Source organism: Dermacentor silvarum, chromosome 1, assembly GCF_013339745.2.
Source record: "Dermacentor silvarum isolate Dsil-2018 chromosome 1, BIME_Dsil_1.4, whole genome shotgun sequence".
NCBI classification, from domain to species: domain Eukaryota; kingdom Metazoa; phylum Arthropoda; class Arachnida; order Ixodida; family Ixodidae; genus Dermacentor; species Dermacentor silvarum.
Genome location: NC_051154.1, coordinates 51292685 through 51315561, shown reverse-complemented (window position 1 = coordinate 51315561; position 22877 = coordinate 51292685). Strand labels below are relative to the sequence as shown.

Below are 22877 nucleotides of genomic sequence, written 5' to 3'. Positions count from 1 at the left end.
GGGTATTAAAGCCCCTATATTTATAAAAGTAGCGCCATCCACTTCCCTCCTCCTCCGTTCCACTATCGCGCTCGGCGCGACCAGCGCGATCAAGGCGCGATATCGACAGTGGCGCCGCCTGCGTCGGGCCTGCCGTGGCAGACGACAGCTAACGCGCTACCAGAGGAAATCCGAGGAAAACTTCGATCGCGCCCTGCGGAGACGTTTTTGAGGCGCGATTTTGCTTCGTCAGTCAGTAACTGGTCTTAATAATGCCGTTTTGGAAGTAGCAACGCGACGATGCGAGACGGCGCAAATATCAAGTGTGCAGCAAGCGTTTGCGCACGCCGGATGGTAAACAAAAAAAGCCTTTTGCCCTCGCCTTGTCGGTTGCGGCAACTTAAGGCGCAGCAGCATGCCATCACAACGAAGTTCTTGTCCCTAACACGTTTGATCCGTTTGTGCGTACAGCACTTTCGTCGCACAGGCCCGAGAATGGCAGTCGGAGCGCGCTGGAAAGAAAAAAATAAACAAAAGCACGACGCGAACTTCCACGTGACACGGATTGGCCAATGGGGGAGCGGAGGAGGCTGGGGCGACAGGAGGCGGCTAAGAGAGGGCGAGGAGGAAGCGCCGGGGTGAGCGCGGTGGCGGCAAGATCTAAGAATGGCGCTACTTTTATAAATATAGGGGCTTTATGGGGTATGGGGTGCGAGCGCCTCTTGCGGAGAAGGCAGGCGTAAATCGAGGAGGAAGGAGGAGGGCAGCGGACGGCCTCCGCCGCTCCACTGCGCGGGCATTAAAAAATATAGGAGGTTATGTAGAGGAATTTTCGAGATCACTTCTCGTTTCGAATACGCCTAAGCCTAACGAAAGAATTTTTTTTCTGAGATGCGAGCGCCATCTGTTGCTAAAGTCGGGAGATAGCCGCGACGACGGCATATGGCCTCTGAGATGGGAGGATTTCGGAGGCTATGGTAGACAGCTTGTACTGCTTGTCTGTTTCGTTGCAGATCGACGGACATGTGAAGTAAAAATACAACGCGCTCCTGGCTTCCATTGCGCTGCCTATCGCACTTTCCGGACGCACACGCACATAGAATTAGGTGCCCTGTGTATGCGAAATTCAAAGCGTAATGGAATAGCGTCCCACACGTAAACTACGCTATCACGCTATACTAGAACTCTCTTTCTTGCAAAGTTCGTTTGCGGAACGGTAACGCTATTTCCCGTAACCCCGCTATTACGCTAACGCTGAACTAATAATAGACAGTTTTAGTTTAGCGTGGTTACCGGAATAGCGGGCGTACCGGAATAGCGGGATCGCAGTGCGCATGCGCAGAACGCTAACCGACCCATACCGTTTACCGTGCGCACGCTATTTCTCAGAGTTAACGTTACCGTGTTAGCGTGGTGTACGTAGTGTACGTAAAACATGGCGGCGGTCCCGGTCGCCCGCTTCGAACTGAATTTGGCGTTGTTTTTGTAGAATTCACTTCGTTCGTAGCAAATGACTGCGTAAACGGCTTTTGCTTAGTCTCATGCCGCTTCACCGAGAGAGTGTTATGGCTAATCTTGAGGAATTTTCGAGATCGCTTCTCGTTTCGAACGCGCCTAAACCTACCGAGAGAATTTTTTTTTTCTTAAAGCCCCTATTATTTTTTCTGAGATGCGAGCGCCATCTGTCGCTAAAGTCGGAAGATAGGCGCGACGACGGCATATGGCCTCTGAGATGGGAGGATGTCGGAGGCTATGGTAGACAGCTTGTACTGCTTGTCTGTTTCGTTGCAGATCGACGGACATGTGAAGTAAAAATGCAACGCGCTCCTGGCTTCCATTGCGCTGCCTATCGTACTTTCCGGACGCACACACACATAGAATTAGGTGCCCTGTGTATGCGAAATTCAAAGCGTAATGGAATAGCGTCCCGCACGTAAACTACGCTATCACGCTATACTAAAACTCTCTTTCTGCAAAGTTCGTTTGCGGAACGGTAACGCTATTTCCCGTAACCCCGCTATTACGCTAACGCTAACCTAAAACTGTCTAATAACGTATGTACGCGATGACCGAAGATGTTTTAGCTGCGTGTGTGCTCGACGCGTGCGGTAACTTGATAATGATGATAGTGGCTAACATTCAGGCCTTGCAGAATGCAAGAACTATGAGCTGAGCGCAGAATGGTTAACTTTGGCGGATACCAGAAAGCTTTAGCTTGTCCATACACGTATTATTCTTTACGGAAGTGCCGGGTTACGGCAAATGTGGACGGCAGTCATGCGCAAAGGTGGTGGCGACATCTTGTGACGCTTTGTCCAACAACACGTTAAACCCCCCCTTTTTTTTTGTTACGCAGGTGTTTTTGTGGAAGCAATATATGAAAATAGGACTGTTTGTTTTAAATTGCACTGCTGCCGACACTTTAGACCAGCAGATAAGTAGAATATAGTAACTGCAATAAAAACTCGGCGCCCCCTCTAAGTAAAGAGTGCGTCACTAGATGGCGCCACAAACCCGAAGTTTTTTTCCACGCTTTATGTTATGTTTCTTTGATTTTCGTTTATTTTAATCTCTCTCTCCCTCTCTCATTCGGCCTGAGTATATTACTCGCCTGTTACGAAGGGCACGGCCACAAGTTCAGTTCAGCTCAAGTTTATGCTTCCGTTTAGAAGGGCTGTGTCATACTTGCTGCCACTTCGTCGCGTAGCGGAGGGTAATTAAATTTAACTCATCCTTTGGTCCTACCATGGTGAAAAACGCACGCGGACGTGCACGGCGTGGACTCTGTGGACGACGCCACTTGCTCGACGCCCAGGCAGGGACTCGCGGAGCTAGAGGCGTTCGCGGAGACGCGTCCCCAGCCCCAGATCTGTAGTTCCCTTTAGTGCCGTGAAGCCATGCAGAAGCTGGAGAGGCGGCTGCGCAAGGGCACGAAGAGCGTAGGGAATCCCTGCGCGCTAGGGCGCGAGTCCTGCGAAAACCGCCAGGGACTCGCGGAGCTAGGGGCGTTCGCGGAAACGCGCTCCCAGCAAGTACCTAGATCTGTAGTTCCCTTTAGTGCCGTGAAGCCATGCAGAAGCTGGAGAGGCGGCGGCGCTGGGGCACGAAGAGCGTAGGGAGGCCCTGCGCGCTAGGGCACGAGTCTTTAGGGCACTACGCGAGTCCCTGCCAGTAACTCGCGGAGCTGGGGGCGTTCGCGAAAACGCGTCCCCAGGAAGTACCTAGATCTGTAGTTCCCTTTAGTGCCGCGCGGGCGCGCTGCAGTGAACCGACTGCACGCGCGTGCGAAAGTAAATGCGCCAGCGGGCACAGCCGAAGGCGGCAGCCGTGCAGGGAAGTTCCGTATGACCTCGTAGATGGCGCGACAGTTGCTTGCTCGCTTGCTCTTCATTTCGTGCGCGTTGTAGCAGCTCAGGTGGTAGGCCATGGCGCTTCAGGAGAATATGGACTGTGATATCCAAATTATCGCTGAAAAGCTCGTCAATCCGCCACCTTCCAAACAAAAGTAAGTGCTACCTTGTGTGCAATATTGCTTTGAGCTTGTGGCGAAGTCAGTGGATATATTGTCCTCTAATGCCTGCAGACACAGGTCTGTCTAGGCCTTGCCTCTTGGGAGGGCGGTATGCGTAAGGTTGTTTCGTGATACGGGAGTGTAAGAAGCGCTGTCAACGAACGGTGCTTCGAACTCGCGGTTGTTGCACTCGGTGTGTTGATGGCGCGCAATGCGTCTGTGTACGGGCGTAAATGCGGCGCACATTTTCGGTTTCTTGAGTTCCCTGTAAAGCCCGTTTCACATGGTGCGAATTTGACTGCGTTTTCGCACTTGCGAATTCGCAGTTACGGCAAATGGGTCATCCTTCGTGCGTGTGATTTTTCGATGTTCGGAGTGCTGAACTTCGCGAAAACGCACATGCGGCAAGTACACGGAAGCAATCACAACGTGCATGGTAGACACATCATTGTGGCCTGCCTACTTATTTCCTGTTTTGATAAAGTAACGCAGTCAGACACACACACACACGCACACACAAAAAAAAAAAGAAAACTGTCGCGAAAACAGTTTCGAAGTTGTTTTACTTTGTTTTTACCGAAGCGAACTGACGCCAAGAATAATTCAATCCGCCACTAGGGGCTAGCAAATGCGAAAATCGCAGCTGCCGCGCTCAGTGCATCGGCAATGCGAAGTTCGCATTTGCGGAAATCTTAGCTGCGAAAAACGCAGTGTAAAATCACACCATGTGAAACAGGCTTAACACGGCCGCTGCCTGTAATATGTCTGCTATCGCCTATCCGCGGCACGATCGTGGTGCGCCTAGCGTGTTATCGTTGTATTTCCTCGTTTGTTCCTGCTTCGCTGTCGATCGTAGAGCACAGGACATTTCATCATACACAGACACACACACACACAAATTATTGCTGCCTGTGGCTATTGATTTGTGTATGAATTTTCGGTTGCAGCGGGGCCTCCTCCTTATAGAATTTGTCGAGGGATCAAATGCATGAATAATAACTGCATTGCCAATGCCATTGTATATTAGATGCTGCAAACGAATTCTTGAACGCTATGCACTGTCAAGCAAAATATGTATTTTTTCATAAAAGAATATATTCGTATGCCCCAAAAATTTTGGCAGAAATAACTGATATCAATGCTTCCGCGTTTTTTTTTGTCTATTTAATAAGTAAAGAAAATATCACACGAACTTTAGAACTACACCAGTTCTAAACCAGCAAAGCAGTGCATGCAGCTGATATGAAAAACGTAAAGGCCATGAAATGAAATAAGTTGAGGACAAATATTTTGATGAATCTTTGTCATTCAAGGAACCTTGTTTACATTTTTGTACATATGCAACGGCCAGAAAAAAAAAAAAAAAAAAAAAAAAAAACCTCAATGACGCTGTCCTTCGTTACAATAGATTGCGCAGGAGCAGCTGTAACCGGTCGTGTATTGTAATTACACCGAGATTATACTCGCAACAGTGAGCACAAATCAAAAGTAGTTCTGCATAATATACATTAGAAATGCGAAGATAGAATGGAATATACAAATGCGAAGATACAACTCGCTAAAGGTCAAAAAAGAGTCGCTGGAAACAAAGTTCACTGCTTGTATACACAACACCTCGCAACAAGATATTTAAATATACGTCTAAGTCTCCAATAAATCTACGTATTTAAGCAAACGTCTCTGTATATTATGCGTCAAACAAGACAAATAAACACGTTGCGGAGTCAGAGAGAGTAAACTTTGCGCACAGAAAGACAGATGATCTAGGCAAGAACAAAACTATGATCGCAGAAATCGTGATATGTACTGGGGCCATGCAGCGGTCGCGATAGCGCCATATGGGTAGAATAATAGAGGAATAATGCAGAAATCAGTACGAAGATGTGTAATTTAACTGCCTGCACAACGCCAACAATTCTTCTGCACCCAAAATTAAAGGAGGGTATTGCTTCGTTTCAAAAAAGAAATAAAAGCAGGTAGCTAAAAGGAAAGAAAATGACAAACGAAAGCCACAGATGATGTGGCAAGTTGAACTACCCAATATCCGAGTAGAAAGGGAACCGAGGAGCCCGATTTTTATTAATCATATCATAAGAAGCCAACAAACAATGACACCAAGGACAACATAGAGAAAATTACTTGTATACTTACTAATTGAATTAAAGAAATGATAGATTAATGGAAAATGAAAGCGGATGAAAAAACAACTGTCCGCAGGTGGGGAACGAACCCACGTCTTCGCATTACGCATGCGATGCTCTCACCATTGAGCTACCGCGGAGCCGTTTTTCCATCCACTTTCTGGGGTATTTATGTTTTACAACTAGAACTAACCATGGGAGTGTCAGCCAGCGCCACCACTCACAAACCTAGGGGCGGATGTGGAACATCCTTTCTGCCACAGGCGTCACGAGCACGTGATCTTTTTGGGTGATGGCAACTGGTCAATAAACCGAGTGTCAAAATATCCGAGTGTGTTTTTGGCAAACGCCGCGTGGGCCGGGCTTTCAATGAGCAAGGTCGGTCAAAATTGGTTATTGATGTCCTCCTAATTTTCGTATTCGCATAATTTTGATCATGATGCTAACTGCTAGAATAAACGGCGAACATTTCTGCGGTTTTAAAAGCTAATGAACAGTCATACGTTTTCATAATTAAGAGCTTATGGACCTGAAGGATCAGAGCTTTTTACTTGCATTGATTTTTGCTGCTTCGCTATCTAAAGGACAAACTTCTCTCGGCGGGGAAGTTGAGCGAAGCGGTCAATGACTTCGGACACGTTGATGCCGACGTCTCTGTGGGTGTATAGAAGTGCCAGCCTAACCATGCGTTCCACAGACATTGTAGAGCGCAAGTAGTTTTTTTTAGTAAACTCTTCGTAAAAAATATTCTCTCTGCGCTGGATGTGGTCACTGGAAAGGTGACTAGAATCTGCAGCAGTATTTACACATTTACACAGAACCTGCAGTCGCAGTCAGAGATGGGCATCTATTCCGGTGCTGAAACCTAACACACTTCCCCGATGTCGTTGGCATACTTGTTTAGGTACCTTGCACAAACTGTAGGCTGTTCGATTCCAGCGATGTCCGTCGTTTCGTCAGGAAGTATGGAGAAGCAGCCTGCTTTTGCATCTAGGCTTTCTTTGATAATTTCACCACAAATTTCTATAATTTGATTTTGTGCATCTGGGCTCAAGTACGAGGCATTACTGGGGCAACATTCCAAATGGTTCTTCAGATATGTATCTCCACAATCAGCTCGATTGCGAAGGAGCGCTCTGAAAATACCTGTATTTTCAGCGGGGCCTATGCTTAAATCCGTAGGGCCACTGTCTCTGTGGCCACGGAGAGCCAGACCTTGTCGCCCGCAAAAAAAAAAAAAAAAAAAAAAAAAAAAAAAAAAAAAAACCCTCAATAATAGGCCGTTTACTTTGTTCTGTTTTCTCATATTTTACTTTACCTGCCCTGGTCCAGCTGATCGATCACATTGGGTGCGCTTCCTGAAAATGTTTGAAGAAAATTATCAGCTGCTAGCTGTGACAGTCACGGTGATATTTAGTACGTGTGTGTGGAAGATTGCGAGTGCGTGATTCCATTTCTGGAACGGCTTGGACACGAGGGCTCCAGTGCGCACATGTTAGCCCAAGTTTATAAGAACATTAACCCCATAATGTTCCAGAATCGAAAATCTTTTAAAACACGCCTTTTTAAATGTCAGTGCACCTTTCGCGTCAAAAGTTTGAGAACTTTATACCCATAAAGTTTCGTAATTGAAATCCATGCACTCCGTAGATTCCGCGGCCGCTGCGAGATGCCGCAACGCGCCCGCTCGCTATCGAAAAGCCCTTGAAAATTTGTGCTCGGATGGGGCTCCTTGCGTTACGTGACTCCACGTGCAAGGGCGTTGCCATGAAATCCAGCCAGTGTTCACTGTTTTCGTGCCGAAATGTCTTTTCGAACGTGAAAAAGACATTGTAGACAAAATCCAGAACGATTCCCGGCGTCGGTGGTAGTTTTGGTCGGCGGTGCATGCCAGCACGAAAAAATTTCGGGGGGGGGGGGGGGGTGCTGAAGCCCCATCAGCCCCCACCCCCTGGCTACGCCCCTGCCCCTCTCTCTCACTCGAGTGAAGCCCAACGGAACAGTCGTGTTGGCGCTGAACCGTGCTCCCTCAAGGGCTGCAGAAGATAGCGCCAACCTTTCCTTTATCAAAACGAACCACTTAGCATACCTGCCGAGCCTCCCAGACTCCCGGATTTGGACCATTTCTTCGGGTTGTACGGTTGACAGGGAAATCTTCCTGAAATTGCTGTTGTGTCCCGTTCCCGCGTCTAGCGCTTTGTCAGGCCACATTGGCAAAAAAAAAAAAAAAAAAAAAAAAAACAACATTCCGACCCAATCTAATCCAGTTAAAAGTTCATCACTCAGAAGAAGTTCATCGCGCAAAATATTAAGTAGTCGGGGAAACGCTATACATGCGCTGTTTCGTTAACCGCAGAGCCGCTCCTTACGCTGACGGGGTTGTTGGGTGCCATAGTGACCCTAGTCCCATTAAGCTAGCCAGCGAATGCCGCCTTCCACAACTAGCAACACTAGACTCCATCGTTCTCCTCGGCGTCAGCCGCTCTAGCATTGCGTAGGCCTACGGTCAGTCATGGCTTTAAAAGCGAGGAGCGCGAAAAGTGTCAAATATTTTTAATGTAGTGCTCAGGCCGAAGTGACGCTGGGTATTTTGTTGATACCACAGAGCAATGCAGAGTGGTGAGCGGCAATTTAACATCGTGAAAAATGCGAGCTCGGACGCAGTGCCGCTCGTCCATGTGGCGCTCGTTCAAGACGCTGGGAAACGTCAACCTCGCAAAATGTGAAAGAGATGGAATTGCTTACAATCAAACATTATCGGAGGCATGCAGTGAGAGCAAAGAGCAGGCAGGAAGGGACAACTAGGGGCTATTTGTCCCTAGACTAGCCTAGAGCAGAGGTTTGTAGTTACAGCTCAAGGTGTTCGGCTAGAAGGAGATGAAGCAATTGAACATATAAGAACAATAATGACAGAAAAATATAAAGAACGAAACGTAGCATGTGCTCAATCAGGTGAGGATAGACTGGTTAGTCCAGTGGCTCCACTTGAACAAAGCGAGTGGGAAAGGGCAGAGAAGAGGGTTCCTAGTAGCACGTTGACAGGTCCTGATGGCATCCCAATTATGTTAATAAAGAAAGACATGGGGCCCAAAATCTAAGAAAACATTATGAGAGGCAGTGAGCAAAATGATAATGGACGGTAAAGCCCCCGACGGGTGGAGACTAAGCAGGATGAGCGTGATATATAAGGGAAAGGGGGACAAAGCAGACAAACAACTACCGTCCCATAACAGTGACGTAAGTAGTTTACAGGGTGGTGATGCAGATTATAAAGGACAGACTGCAAGCATGGGTGGAAGGCGAGGAGGTGCTGGGGGAACTACAAAATGGATTCCGGAAACAAAGGAGGTTAGAAGATAATTTGTTCTCATTTATGCAGTGTAAATTGAAATAGCAGAAAAGGAACACAGGGCCCCTATGGCTCGCATTTCTGGATATCAAGGGAGCCTATGACAGTGTAATCCAAAAGGATTTATGGGACATACTGGACACTCTAGATGTGGAAGATAGAGTAAGTAATCTTTTAAGATATCCATAAAAGTAACAAGGTGCTTATAAAATGAAAAAAAAAAAATATCTGAGCCTATAGAGATACAGCAGGGGCTTAGGCAGGGGTGCCCTGGGTCACCTTTGTTGTTCATGCTGTATTTACAAGGATTAGAGAAAACATTAGAGAGGAGCGGACTTGGCTTCAACCTTTTCCTTTGTCAAGCAAGGAGAATATATTAAACAGTCATTACCAGGACTGATGTACGCGGATGACATTATACTTATGGCTGACAGCAAGGAAGACTTGCAGGGATTAATGGCAGGGGCGTAGCCAGGTGGGGGGGGGGGAGGTTCAACCCCCCCCCCCAATTTTTTCCGCCCCCCCCCCCCCCCCCCCCCCCACTTACCCATCCTTTGTTCGCGTCGCTTCGCGCTGACATAATTCATGAAACCGGTGCTTCTATCACAATTTCACTCCTGGGCCCTTCCGTTTGGGTTGGTAATTTACAGCGAATCATGTCTGCATATGGAAAAAACTGTCACAGTGTTTGTCCAAGGCTTTGACACTCTGTGAAGTTTTGGGCGAGAATATGGCGGCCGCATTCTGAAGCAAGAAATGCGCAACAAATGAAGCAACAAATGCGGCAGTCGCATTTTATATGATGGCGAAAACGCTCGAGGCCCGTTTACTTAGATTTAGGTGCACGTTAAAGACCCCAGGTGGTCGAAATATCCGGTATACATTTCCGCCGCTTCCCTTCAGGTGCCGGTTAGGCCGCGCTCGCGCAGGATCTTAGGCTACGTTCACACTTGGTCTCGAAGCTGTCGGAAGCGGCAAAATCTTGCAAAAATCCGCCCACCTAGTCGGCAAAACAGGCAGAAAAACAGGCTGCGAGCCAAATCGGTCTCGGGCCGATTTTTTCGCCATGGCGAAGCGGAAACGCGGCGGAAAGTCGTTCTGCTTCACTGGAAGCTACACTAGCATGTAAACAACCGGTCGTAAAATTGAACATGGCACCAAAAGTGTAGGCTGTAATGCTGATCGACGTGATCAAGAACCAGCCCTTGCTCTACGACAAGAGTGGCACTAAAACGTACTGTCAGCAATACTCGCGATAGTATTCAACGTCGCGCGACCGGAGGTGCGGCAACGAAGCCTTGGCGTGACCCAACTTCTCGCGCTTTTGCAAAGCCAGGCGAACCCACCACCGCCGTTTCCGAGGTGTCCGCGTCTTCCGTTTATTTATTGTCCATTTCTAGAAAACAAGTAGGTAGAAGTATAAAAGCCATTTTTTCTTCCACTTCCATGACAGACAATAGTTTGGCAGATTCCTCGTTGGCGCTCCATAATTCTCCTCGCACGTGTACGGTATGTTGCAGAAGTCGCGGGGTGCTTTTCTCGTCGCGACTATATATAGAGTGAGAGCGTAGGTCTCACGTAGGACGCGCAGGCTTTGGCGAGCCCTAACACAAGGGCCAGCCCAGGTTTTAACTGTGGTGTTCCCGTTGCTCCTTTGGTGTCCTGGAGGCGCCGACAATACGAAATGATGAAATGTTATTACAACTTGTAAATAAAAGCTATTAAAGAAATATTATCATGCCTAGGCACCAACCTGTGACTCAGCGCTACCGCGCCCGTGTGAGGAGAATTACGGAACGCCAACGAGGAATTTACCGAAGCTCGCAGATGGCACGCGAAGTTGCGTAAAATGATCACTTTTGATGACGGTACGTGGGTCAATGAATGAACATGCCGCTCGAAATAATGCGATAATGAGCGCCACCACGCCGACAAACGTACGCAGACTAGATGGATCTGGACGAAAACGGCAGCGGCGGCCGCGGCGGTAGCAAAACAAATGTGAACAACTTGGACAGGCGCGGAAAAAAATTTTCCGGCCACTTTGGCCTTTCCGCCCGCTCGCCGCTTCCCAAGTGTGAACGTAGGCTTAGTCTGCGCGAGAAACGTCTCTTGTTTGCGCCCCTACGGAAGGCTGGTAATTACTGTTGTGTTGTTGAATCCCAAACCAGCAATTACGGAAGGCTGGTAGTTGCTGTTTTGTTGTGGAATCCCAAACCAGCAATGTACACACGAAGGGGTTGATGACAGCAGGGAAATTCCACTGACTCGCAACAGAATGCACGAAACAGACAGCTGTCAACAGGGCCGGACGGGACGGCCGGAAAGATACCTTTTTTGCCATGTATAGCGCCGATACTCTGCAAAGAAACCTGCAAAGAAATAGGACAGGAACAGCTCAAAATTGTAATGAAAAATCAATGCAACGCAATTAAAAGTATAATCACAGGGAAAACATTGACCATTTTGAAATGTAGACATTGCATGAGTGCGCTGCAACGATAATGCAGTATTTTAGAAGAAAGTTTTAAAAGCTGGTCTGTAACCACAGCAACTACTATGGAAAGGGAAAATAGGCAGCTCTGAGGTAACTGTGTGCACTTGTGATTCGAACGCCAGCCCGGCACTTGTTGGCTCTTGGTCCTTACATGCGGCTTAATCGACCAGTACGAATCGCGGAGGAAAGTATCACGGCTGCTCATAATGGAGAGCGGTGCGTAAAAGAAGGGACGCTCGCCTCACGCCACGAAGTCGGAGTTTTCGAAGCAGCAACCGTACAATTCCCTTGAATGCAAATAAAAAACTCCGCCTAGCTTACCTAAGAACCTCTAGATATCGCTGTTACCGAAGTCAGGAAGTCGTGCGCGAAACCCATGTAGGTAAGCATCATTAGGGCACGAAAGTTCGGCGCCGCATTTCAAACCTGTCTCCAACAGGTATACAAATCGTATAACGTTGCCATCACCGAGATGCGCGTGTGCAAAAATAAAGTAACGCAAAACGACCGCGCACTACATACATAGCTCGAACGTATACGATACTCGACGCGTAATCGGTGGTGTGGTTGACCAGTTGACTACAACCAAAATGGTGGCAGTGCTACTTCCGGAAAACCGGCGCATGCGCAGATTGGCCGGTGGGATCAGTCTAATAAAGTCGCCTGCCGGCAACGTTGCTCCCGGCTCGAGAGGAGCAGTTTCGAAAGTAATAAAGTATCTATAAACGTTGGTATGGCCTTGATGTGCAATGCGGCTCGCCGCATATAGATCTTTCCATGATTATTAGAATTGATTACTACTTGAGCACAGCTATCCGTAAGCGTGACTAGAATTGGGGGGGGGGGGGGGGGGGGTCCAGCGGACGCCTTAGCAAGTGCGGAGAGTGAAGCAAAAAACGCGGGAAATGTGGCGGCGCTGCCGTCGCCTTATTTTGAATCTCCGGCCAATAAACGTTGGCTCCGGCTGTTTCGGCAGCGCTCATTGGCGGAGGCCAGCTCGCGGGCTGAGCAGCTGTCGTTGTTGCGTCGTTTGCGTTCCTTCCGCCGCCTTTTCGATTTTGTTTATAATAGATCGGTGGGAAGTAATCTGTGTTATCGCCACCGAGTATCCGCCTGTCAAAGCTCCATGCAGCTGCGGTAGGGTCTCCGACGCGACAAGCGCCCGGCCGGCGAGCGGGGCCGCTCATTCGGGAGAAAGCGACGGTGGCGCCACCTGGATTTGCAATAAAAAAATGCCTCAGCGCAGAGCCCTCGTTGGACCCACTCCCCCAATCTAGTACACTCTACCACTGGTCATAACGTAGTAATGCAAATAGCAGTGCTGTAATTACGGCGTAACCTGCTCGGAGCGTAACAGGCGTAACTACCACGTTTCGGGTAGACAGGAAGCATATTCAAAGCTCATCGTGACAGACTATCGCTAACCAATAAGTGCAAAAGCTTTGTTTTTGGATGTGCCGCGCTGCAACGTGAAAAACAACGAACAAAAGGTGCCTTTTGCAAGCACTGCAGGTACTGTGGCCCATAGAGTTTCTCACTGAGAAACTCTATGCTGTGGCCGGAACAATCCGCACAGCGCCGCCGCTGTCGCGTTGCGGGCTGGCACAGCGGGCACAGCCGAAGGCGGCAGCCGTGCAGGAAAATTCCGCATGGCCTGGTAGATCGTGCGACAGTCGCTTCTTTGTAGAAATACCCAAATGGAGGTTGTCGATTGGTGGCTAAAATCAAGGCAAGGGGGAAAATTCAACCTCCACAAAGTACAAAATATGTTGATAGTCACGGCTAGATGGCGTGTGCCACCGCCCGATTTAAAGGATTCAGCCTCATCCATCCACCCACCCACCCATCCATCCATCTATCCGCTTGCTCTGTATTGCATCGTGCTGTATATGGAAGCGCGAATACCAAGCTTAAAAAGCAGATTGAGGATTCTTACAGTCCAAACGTATCAAAAAATTGTCGCAGTTTCACCCGAAAGGCGAAGCACCAATTGCGATAGCAAATTAGTAGAGAGCTATACGGAGTAAGGATAGTAGTTTTACCAGCTGTATAAACTTGGACATGCAGCAGCACCAGCAACGCGCAGAACTGTTGTCGACGCCGTCGGCGTTTTGCCCGCGTTCGCACCGAACGAGCGCGGCGTTTTTATATAAATACGTATTTGGTGCCGCAGCTTAACGTCGCCTCCCCTCCCTCCCTTCCTCCCTCCCGCCCGCCCCCCACAGCCTTTCGCGCGACGGAAAAAGTTGCGTTTGCTCTCTATAATAGAGAGTTTTAGATTAGGGGGACGCAAGCGTAGGGGCCCGCTAGCGCTCGGAGCCGCGGTACTGCGCACGCGCAGACCGGTCTGCGCGTGCGCAGTACCGCGGCCGCAAGCGCTAGGGGGCCCCTACGCTTGCGTCCCCCTAATCTAAAGCTCTCTAATATATGGAAAGGACAAAAGAGACGCTTAATTCTGCAGCCCTTCAGGGAGCACGGCGCAGAACGCGCGTTTGCTCTCCGACGTGCGTTCGCTCCCCTCGCGCCCTTTCACTTGCACATACAGCGTCCGGAGCGCGGCGACGATTTCATCGCCGTTGACGTCATACGGAACCTCACGACGACGGCGACGGCAGAAATCTGCTTTAGAGTGTCCAGATAATTGCTATCGCAATAAAATTTACGAATCTCCTCAAAGAAGACCAATGTATATATTTTTATTAACGAACCAAGTTCATTCTTTAATAGTCATTGGTCGCGATTACACACCCCTCAGATCGTATTCGTACACGCACAGATATCACCATTGAATGTGCAAATTCAACGCATTCACCCAACAAGTCAATCAAAAATAAGCCTCCAGATAGAATTTGACGATATTTTCCCCTCAAATGCTAAACTAATGCCATACCAATATTTAAATGATCAATTACAAGATTACCTCTCTCACCTGGAAACAAACAATATCATAGCCACTGATGCTTCACAGTCCGAAGAGAAGGCTGGCGTAGGCATTTTCTCTCCTTCTCTTAATTGGTCCTTTTCTATTCGCCTTCCAGATTACACGCCTATTTTCATAGCAGAATTATTGGCCATTGTTCTAGCGCTACGTAAACTTCCTGCAAATCAGTCAACAGCTGTCGTAGTTACAGATTCTCTATCGGTATGTGTGTCGCTTTCCACGGAAACGAATTCAGCTCTCCTTAGCTTGTTTCACGATTTAGTCCCTAAAAGTTTACAAAAAATTAACTTAATTGCTGTGGGTTCCTGGACACCGCGGTTTATATCTAAACGAAATGGCAGATTTATTAGCAAGAACGTTTCTAAGTGGACCTTTGATCCCTGTTTTACCGGATACTGCTTACGTCACTGCATCGACATACAGAAAATTTTGTTTGCAAAATGATTTAAGCAACTTACCGCTGAAACCATCTCCAGACTTTCAGCATCTCGGTTTTTGCTGGAATAAACAGTGATGCTCTTCTCGGCAGTTGGAAGTTACTTACACCAGACTACGGTGTCGCGTCCCGCAATTGAATTTTTATTTACATAGAGCTGGTCTCACGATGTCCCCACTATATGTCACAACTGTAAGGAAATTGAATCAATAGAACACTACTTTTTGTCATGCAGACGATATTCACACCACAGAAAGTTATTACTGGAAGCTCCACTCTACAAAATTGGATTAGGTTTAAACATACCAGTATGTTATCATTTGGGGCCTCAGCACTAGGCTATTGACCCTTTTCGCGGCGATCCCGTGGGCGCTGCCATGTTTGATCACGTGGTACGCGTCCATTGCTTGCCTCAACTGCCTCCGCTGCCTCCTTGTTTACAATGGAAGTGTATGACGCCGGCGCGGCTTAGAAAACCTCTGTTTTTGGAGATATCGTAGACGGTGACTAGGTGGACGACACGAAGCTTTGATCACAGCTTCAGAGAACATGCAAAAGCGCTTTCGGAGCTGATTAAGCTATTTCCAAACGACGCAAGCAGCGTATATGGTGCTTGTTCTAAAAGCGGGGCTAAATATGAATTCCAAGCTATCCAAACATTCCGCTCATGAATTCAGTCAGGATTAGTGTGTTTTGCTCTTTGTTCTTCATTCGGCAAATATTTTGAAGCAGGGGCTTGTCAGTTTCTGACTCAGTGAATTTCCTCGGTGCGGCCACTATCTGATTATTTTCTGCCTAAGCGATCGCGGTTGTGCTCAGTTCCGATATATTTGTTCTGGCTGCGCACAAGACATGAAACGTAGCTGTTTTGTACATTGTAATCATCATCATCAGCCTATATTTTATGTCCACAGCAGGACGAAGGCCTCTCCCTGCGATCTCCAATTACCCCTGTCTAGCGCTAGCGTATTCCAACTTGCGCCTGCAAATTTCCTAACTTCATCATCCCATCTAGTTTTCTGCCGACCTCGACTGCGCTTCCCTTCTCTTGGTATCCATTCTGTAACCCTAATGGAACGCCATGCATTGGCGTTCCAGTTAATTTTGTGCTTCAATGCAAAAAGCAACGTTTTGTTAAAAACATAACTGGAACGCCAATGTATTTCTCCGCAAAGTTCGGGAATTAATATCTTGAAACTGGTGTCATCCCGAGAATTCGTTCTAAGTGGATCCGCCTTGCGAACTCCACGGCTACAATTTGTATATTGCAATATGGGCCATCAGGTAATTAGTTAAAAACTTAATTGGCGAATTTCTGTTAATTATTCGATTATGCATTTCAATTTCTTGTGCAAGTAATGTCCGCCTCTTCGAGTTGACCAGCTAATGAACTAGAATTGTGCTATCTGCCACAGGCAACCTTTAAGAATTTTTGGAAGTGTTCGCTGAAACACCCTGTATATTACAGCTAGTAACTCACTTACTCTTGTGGACCGTCACGAAACATTCAGCTTCGACCATTCGTGCGCCATTGGTGTAGTCAGTCATTTATTGTGAGTATACAGTGCGCATGTATTCAAGTGTGCGCCCATTCACTTATTTGGGACAGATGTGTATAGATAATGCGCGCGAAACTTACTATGACGGGAAGCGGAGCGCACCCTTTGCCATTGTTTAACGAGCGGTACTCATTCTTGCCGACGTTCTGGGGATGAAGCCCTTTCTTTGAAGGTTAGCGATACAAGGCTGGCTGAGCAAATTTCTGTATCCTCGAGGAAAGCCGTACATCACGAAGTGCCGGTAACACGTTCGGACAGTTGCAGCAGCGGTCCGCGAACTTGGCCACACAGATTCATTCTATTCCTTAACATGCCAGTCATTACTTTTGCAGCCAGCTACTGCACACGTCTTCAATCCACATGATTCAATCTAGCATGATTGGAGCACAGTGTGTTAGCGAAAACTCAGTTGCATTTCCGGCAGCTGATCGCACAGAAACAAGGTAGAAGCGGTTATGGTTTCGTATTCGTGCGCGGTCGCTGAGGAGAGGTATGGCGCGCCGCCGTGAGCGCCATCTCGTTTCTCTAAAACAAACTGCTCCGCGAAAAGGGTCAATAGTCACAGAGACGTGTGTTGCGCAGTATTTAATTTTTTAACTGAAACAAAACGATTACCCTGCTAATTATTGTATTTGTATTCTACACATCAGATGCATTCATATCACCTAAATTGGTTTCTCCAAATTGTTTTGTTATTATTACCTCCCCCTGGTTGTAACAGCTTTTCACTTACACCTTTTCAGTTAGTCTGACTGCTCGCTCGCATGGTAATCTAGTTATTGCGATATCTGCCTTTTTTTTTTTTGTCTTTTACTTGGCGTTCCTTGTTTTCAAATATGAATTTTCTTTAGCATTCCCACTGCCGCCCGATTCTTGGCCTGCCCTCCTTAGTGGGTGCGAGCCATGACAAATGTTCATCATCGTCATCATTTTATGCGCATTGTAGCAGCTCAAGTAGTAGGCCATGGCGGATCAGGCGAATATGGACTGTGATATCCAAATTGTCGCGGAGATGCTCGTCATCCCGACACCTGCCGAAGAAAAGTAAGCGCTACCTTGTGTGCAATATTTCTTTGAGCTAGTGGCGAAGTCGGTGGTTTATTGACCTCTGCCTGCAGACACAGGTCTGTCTAGGCCTTGCCTCTTGGGAGGTCGGTATGCGTACGGTTGTTTCGTGATACGGGAGTGTAAGAAACGCTGTCAACGAACGGTGCTTCGAACTCGGTGTGTTAATGGCGCGCAATGCGTTTGTGTACGGGCGTAAATGCGGCGCATATTTTCGGTTTCTTGAAACGCGGCCGCTGCCTGTAATGTCTGCTATCGCCTATCCGCGCACGATCGTGGTGCGCCTAGCATCTCGTGTTACCGTTGTATTTCCTCGTTTGCTTCTGCTTCGCTGTTTATCGTAGAGCACGGGACATTTCATCATACATAAAAAAAAGGTTATTGCTGCCTGTGGCTATGATTTGTGTATGAATTTTCGGTTCTCACGTCCTGTTTTGACGAGCGAACGCGACAGCCATCTCCATCGCGTCGCTTCTCGCGCGCAAGATCGCTTGCATGCGAAGTTTTATTTATTATTATTTTCCTAAACAAGACCTAAAATTTATAAATATAGGAAAATTAGATCAGCACCGCTACAGTGTACTAGAGTAGCGCCACTCGGCGCAAAACTCGACCGCAGCAGCGCCCTCCCTAGGAGCAGGTCGCTCCCTAGGAGCAGGTCGCTCCCGGCAGCGTTGCGCCCGGCTCGAGAGAAGCAGTTTCGAAATGCGGCACGCCGCATATATTGAGTTTAGATCTTTTCATGATTATTAGAATTGATAGCTACTTGAGCACACCTATCCGTAAGCAGACCACTGGCCATAACGTTGTAATGCAAATAGCAGTGCAGTAATGATGGCGTAACCTGCTCGGAGCGTAACAGGCGCAACTACCACGTTTCAGGTAGGCAGGAAGGATATCCAAAGCTCATCGTGACAGATACTGTCGCGTTGCGGGCTGGCACAGCGGGCACAGCCGAAGGCAGCAGCCGTGCAGGAAAGTTCCTGCACGGTGGCGCACCGACGGGAGGTTTGGGTGTTGTAACCCCACCTCCATGCGTGCAGCCCCACCAGTCCAACGTGTACCTTCAGTGCTCTGTTCACATTATCGTTGCAATTCAGGAGGTGGCTAGAGGTCGAATTATCCTGATTAACAAAAACACTCTATCACTGTCTTGCGTTTATTCATTCACTCTTAAATTACTTTGAGTAAAACGCCGAAGAAATAAACATCGTCGGCATCCTTGGTGTTATTATATTATTATAATTATTAGGCATTTTATTTGCTGTTGGATCCCTCTGGCTAAAGCAAGGAAATTGCATATTATGCAAAGAGCTTGCTGCAAAGAGCTTCATGCGCGTTGTAGCAGCTCAGGTGGTAGGCCATGGCGCTTCAGGAGAATATGGACTGTCATATCCAAATTATCGCTGAAAAGATCGTCAATCCGCCACCTTCCAAACAAAAGTAAGTGCTACCTTGTGTGCAATATTGCTTTGAGCTAGCGGCGAACTCGGTGGGTATATTGACCTCCAATGCCTGCAGACACAGGCCTGTCTAGGCCTTGCCTCTTGGGAGGGCGGTATGCGTAAGGTTGTTTCGTGATACGGGAGTGTAAGAAACGCTCTGAACGAACGGTGCTTCGAACTCGCGGTTGTTGCACTCGGTCTGTTGATGGCGCGCAATGCGTCTGTGTACGGGCGTAAATGCGGCGCACATTTTCAGTTTCTTGAGTTCCCTGTATCACGGCCGCTGCCTGTAGTATGTCGATCTGCTATTGCCTATTCGCGGCACAATCGTGGTGCGCCTAGCTGCTGTGGTTTTGTTGTGGTATTTCGTCGTTTGCTTCTGCTTCGCTGTCGATCGTACAGAACGGCGCATTTCATCATACATAAAAAAAAGGTTATTGCTGCCTGTGGCTATTGATTTGTGTATAAATGTTCGGTTTTGACGTCCCGTTTTGATTACCTGTAGTTACGCAACAGCTTGTTCTTTTCGGCTGCATCAACTTCGGATTACATGCTGCTGAATTTACTAAAAGCTGCACACTGCTTAAAATGTGGCCACCATTCGTGCTGTGCATGGGTCGCGGGTTCTTGACCGCGATTCTTGACCGCGATTGGCTCCTTCCCTCAGCTTCCTCTAAGGAGTCGATCGCGAGCGAGTGCTTCGTGTGACACTCGTGCTATTAAACGACTACGTTTGTACGACTATACAATGACTGGCTGAAAGTACTTGTTTAAGAAGGAAAAGACCCTTGCAAAAAGGGCCAAACGCTGCACGACTAAAAAAAAAAAAAGACATGCCGGGCAATCTGCAGAGTTCCTGTGTCAATGCATCAGGCTCTTTTTACCGAAGCCGTGCGCCAGGATCACCAGTTAACAACGTAGTCACCACGCTTAGGGAGGATACAGTTCCAGACCAACTTGGAAGGACCCTGGAAAAAGGCCCAAAATACAGTTTTGAGCCAAAGTTGACCGCTCCACGGCTCCTAGCCATGGGTGGAAGCATAGGAGACAAAGCTGAGGATCAGGACCGTGAACGACTCGTCGGTGAAGCAGTGGACTGCATTGTAAAGTATGCACCAAGTGGAAAATGGAGTATGCCACCCATAAAGAATATCTCGTAACGAGCCTGAAGAATGATGCACTTGAAATACTGCAGGCAGATAAAGGTGCATTTGTCGTTCTGCCTACAATCCTTTCTAACGAAAAATCCAAGCAAGCTATAGTGGAGAATTTCAAAGCTTTTACTTTCGAACCGATAAAGCAAAAGAAGGCCGCCCTAAAGCTACTGAAAGACCTGCACCTGGATTTGTTACGGCAGCTTGTGAACAAAGCTGATACAGAGTTTCTTGAAGTTTTGTTCACTTGCGAAAGCCACAAGCCTGATTACCCCATTTAGAGTTATCGTGTCCGAGAAGAAGACGTGGCAATGTCAAGTAGGAAAAGTTCTACTAGACCATCTGAAGATGTTGCAGAAAAAGGACCCTTTTCTGGTAAGATGCTCCGAAGTTATCTTGGCGATTAATGAAGACCAGGGGACTGCACTAACTGCATTTTGAATAGACGTACAGGACTTATATTATTCAGTGCCGCGAAATTGTTTGATGTGTGCTGTGCGTGAAAGGATAGAGGATTTAGGAGAACTGAATTTTCAAAATTCTGTCGGTGTTAACAGCGACAATTTTTTTTCACGATTTTAGATTATCTTCATTCAACTGCCGTCAAATGTGATGGCCAGTTCTACATCCAACGTACAGGCATTTGTATAGGCTCAGCCATATTGTGACATATTTTTATCCTAGGTTGACAATGTAATTTCTGCTAATTTGGTGGACACACCTGTTACGTGAGTGTTAAGGTACGTGGACGACTACTAAATTGTTTTGTAGAAAGATGTGAGTATGCGTTTTCATGCCGCGGTAAAAGAAATTTTGGGCATGTTAAAAAACTCATCGGGAGGTCTTAAGTTCACGCACGAACTGCCAATTACCAACCGCATTCAGTTTCTCGGTAATTTTCGTTTTTCTTCAGATGAGCATGTATGCTGGGCATATCATCCCAGATCTAAGAAAACGTTACTCAATGACAGTGCGCACTCAAAAACTGATTGAGAGGCATAGCAACCACATGCATTAAGGCAGCACTAAATAAGTCGTGTGAGCACGAGTGTGAGTGCAGTTTTTAAATCGGACAGCACGATTACAGGACGCAGGTTATCCCCGCTCTGTCATCAGTTCAGTATGCGAAGCCAGTTTGCAGAAATAAAAAAAGAACAAGTTTGGAACCAGCACACAAAGAAAAGACACGAGACCAGTGCATGTGGTCCCGTACTTGCACAAGTTGTCACACAATCTAAAGAAAGTTTCCAACTGACATAATGTTAATTTACTTTTCAGTGCCCGGTGCAAGCTTTCATGCAATCATATGAAAACGCTCGATAAGCGCCTGTGCACCATCGATCATAAATACCGTTTCACTGACTGCAGGCACAATGTTATCTATCAGATACTGCTCAGCTGTGGAAGAACTTATATTGGACAAACAGGACAGTGTTTCAATGATAGAGCTCGTTAGCACAGCAATACCGTGAATAATGACTATGGAATTCACTCAACTGGACATTGTAAAAAGTGTCCGTGCACTCCTATGTTTGAAAAGACAAAATTCATAGGGAAAGAAAAAGTAAGAAGGAAAGAGAACTAATAGAGGCATATCACATTCTAAAGGAAGGAGACAAATGTGTAAGTTTTCCCTCTATCACTTTGTCGGAGAAAGAAATATCATTTTTGCATGCAAGATTATGATGTTGATTTTGCTGATGTTTATGTGACTGGTGTACATATGCATGTGCTGGAAAAAGTATAAATAGCTGGAGAACTTCAAATAAACTTTCAGTTGACAGTCAGCGCTTGTCTGTGGTATTTGCTTCTCCGTGTCGTTTTAATCGCGCTGTTCAAACCTCAGTTCTAAATATGAACCAATTAGCCCTCATCAAGACCTTACTGAAAAAAAAAAAATACTCAGGTGGTCAATGTTAAGCTGGAGTCCCCCACCACTGCGTGCCTCATAATCTCATCGTGGTTCTGGCCCGTAACGACCCAGAATTCGTTGACTTTTATTAAAATTGGTCAGCTACTAGTGCAAAAGAACAAGTTTAGAATTGCTTCATTATTATGGCATATTAGAGTGGTCGTTTCAGAGCATTCTGGCAGCTCTGCAAAGTTATGTTACTTCATTACTTCCATACCCAGTTCTCGTACTACAGCTTTAGGAGGAAGCTTCAGCCCGGGGGCTCCTATCTAAAAACATGGGAAAGGAGAAAGCGTTTTTCTCGGCAACGACTGCGCCAAATTTGATGAAGTTTGTTGCAAATAAAAGAAAATGTTAAGATCTAGTGACTGTGGGTTGCGAATTTTTTTTATTTATGTCGTCATTTTTTATCATAAATATTGGCGAAAATCGCATTCTCAGAAAACGAAACTATCATGTTTACAACTCTAACTCAGCAATAAAAAACGATATCGCAGTTCTGTGAATTGCAGCTAATAGTACATCTAAAGCGGCCAAAATTTATATATTACACGTGGCTGTCAAAAAATATGTGAGTAGAGCTTTTGCAAAACCTTTGTGAACAATGTAATAAGTTCACGTAAGATATAAATTGACATCAAATTTACCCGATTTGCATGGTCTAATGGATGCAGTTTACAGAATTGCGATATCTGCACTTGGTGCAGAGTTACGAATTTGTAAACTTCATGCTTCTATTTTTTTCAAACTTTCGAATTAAAACAAATTCTTAAAAAAAAAATCAGGCCCTAAATCAAAATACTGCTTCCAAAAGTCACTAGAATTTAACCTTCTCTCTCAAATGCAACACATTTCATTAAAATCGGTGCAGAGGTTATCTCAAAAAGC

The 22877-nt window shown here is 46.8% G+C and overlaps 1 protein-coding gene across 2 annotated transcripts in view; it reads left to right on the top strand.

Moving 5' to 3' along the window:
• Positions 1-3280: 3280 nt before the first annotated feature.
• LOC119462806 (dnaJ homolog subfamily C member 7) overlaps positions 3281-22877 on the top strand; it is a 127568-nt gene continuing 107971 nt past the window's right edge. Inside the window, exon 1 of one of the 2 annotated variants that reach the window (XM_037724051.2) lies at positions 3281-3484. In XM_037724051.2, coding sequence (XP_037579979.1) covers positions 3405-3484 — 80 coding nt within the window. In that variant the 5' untranslated portion in view covers positions 3281-3404. Of the gene's footprint in view, positions 3485-18804; positions 18922-22877 lie in introns of those variants that run through there. The other variant, XM_037724055.2, reaches the window with a different exon arrangement.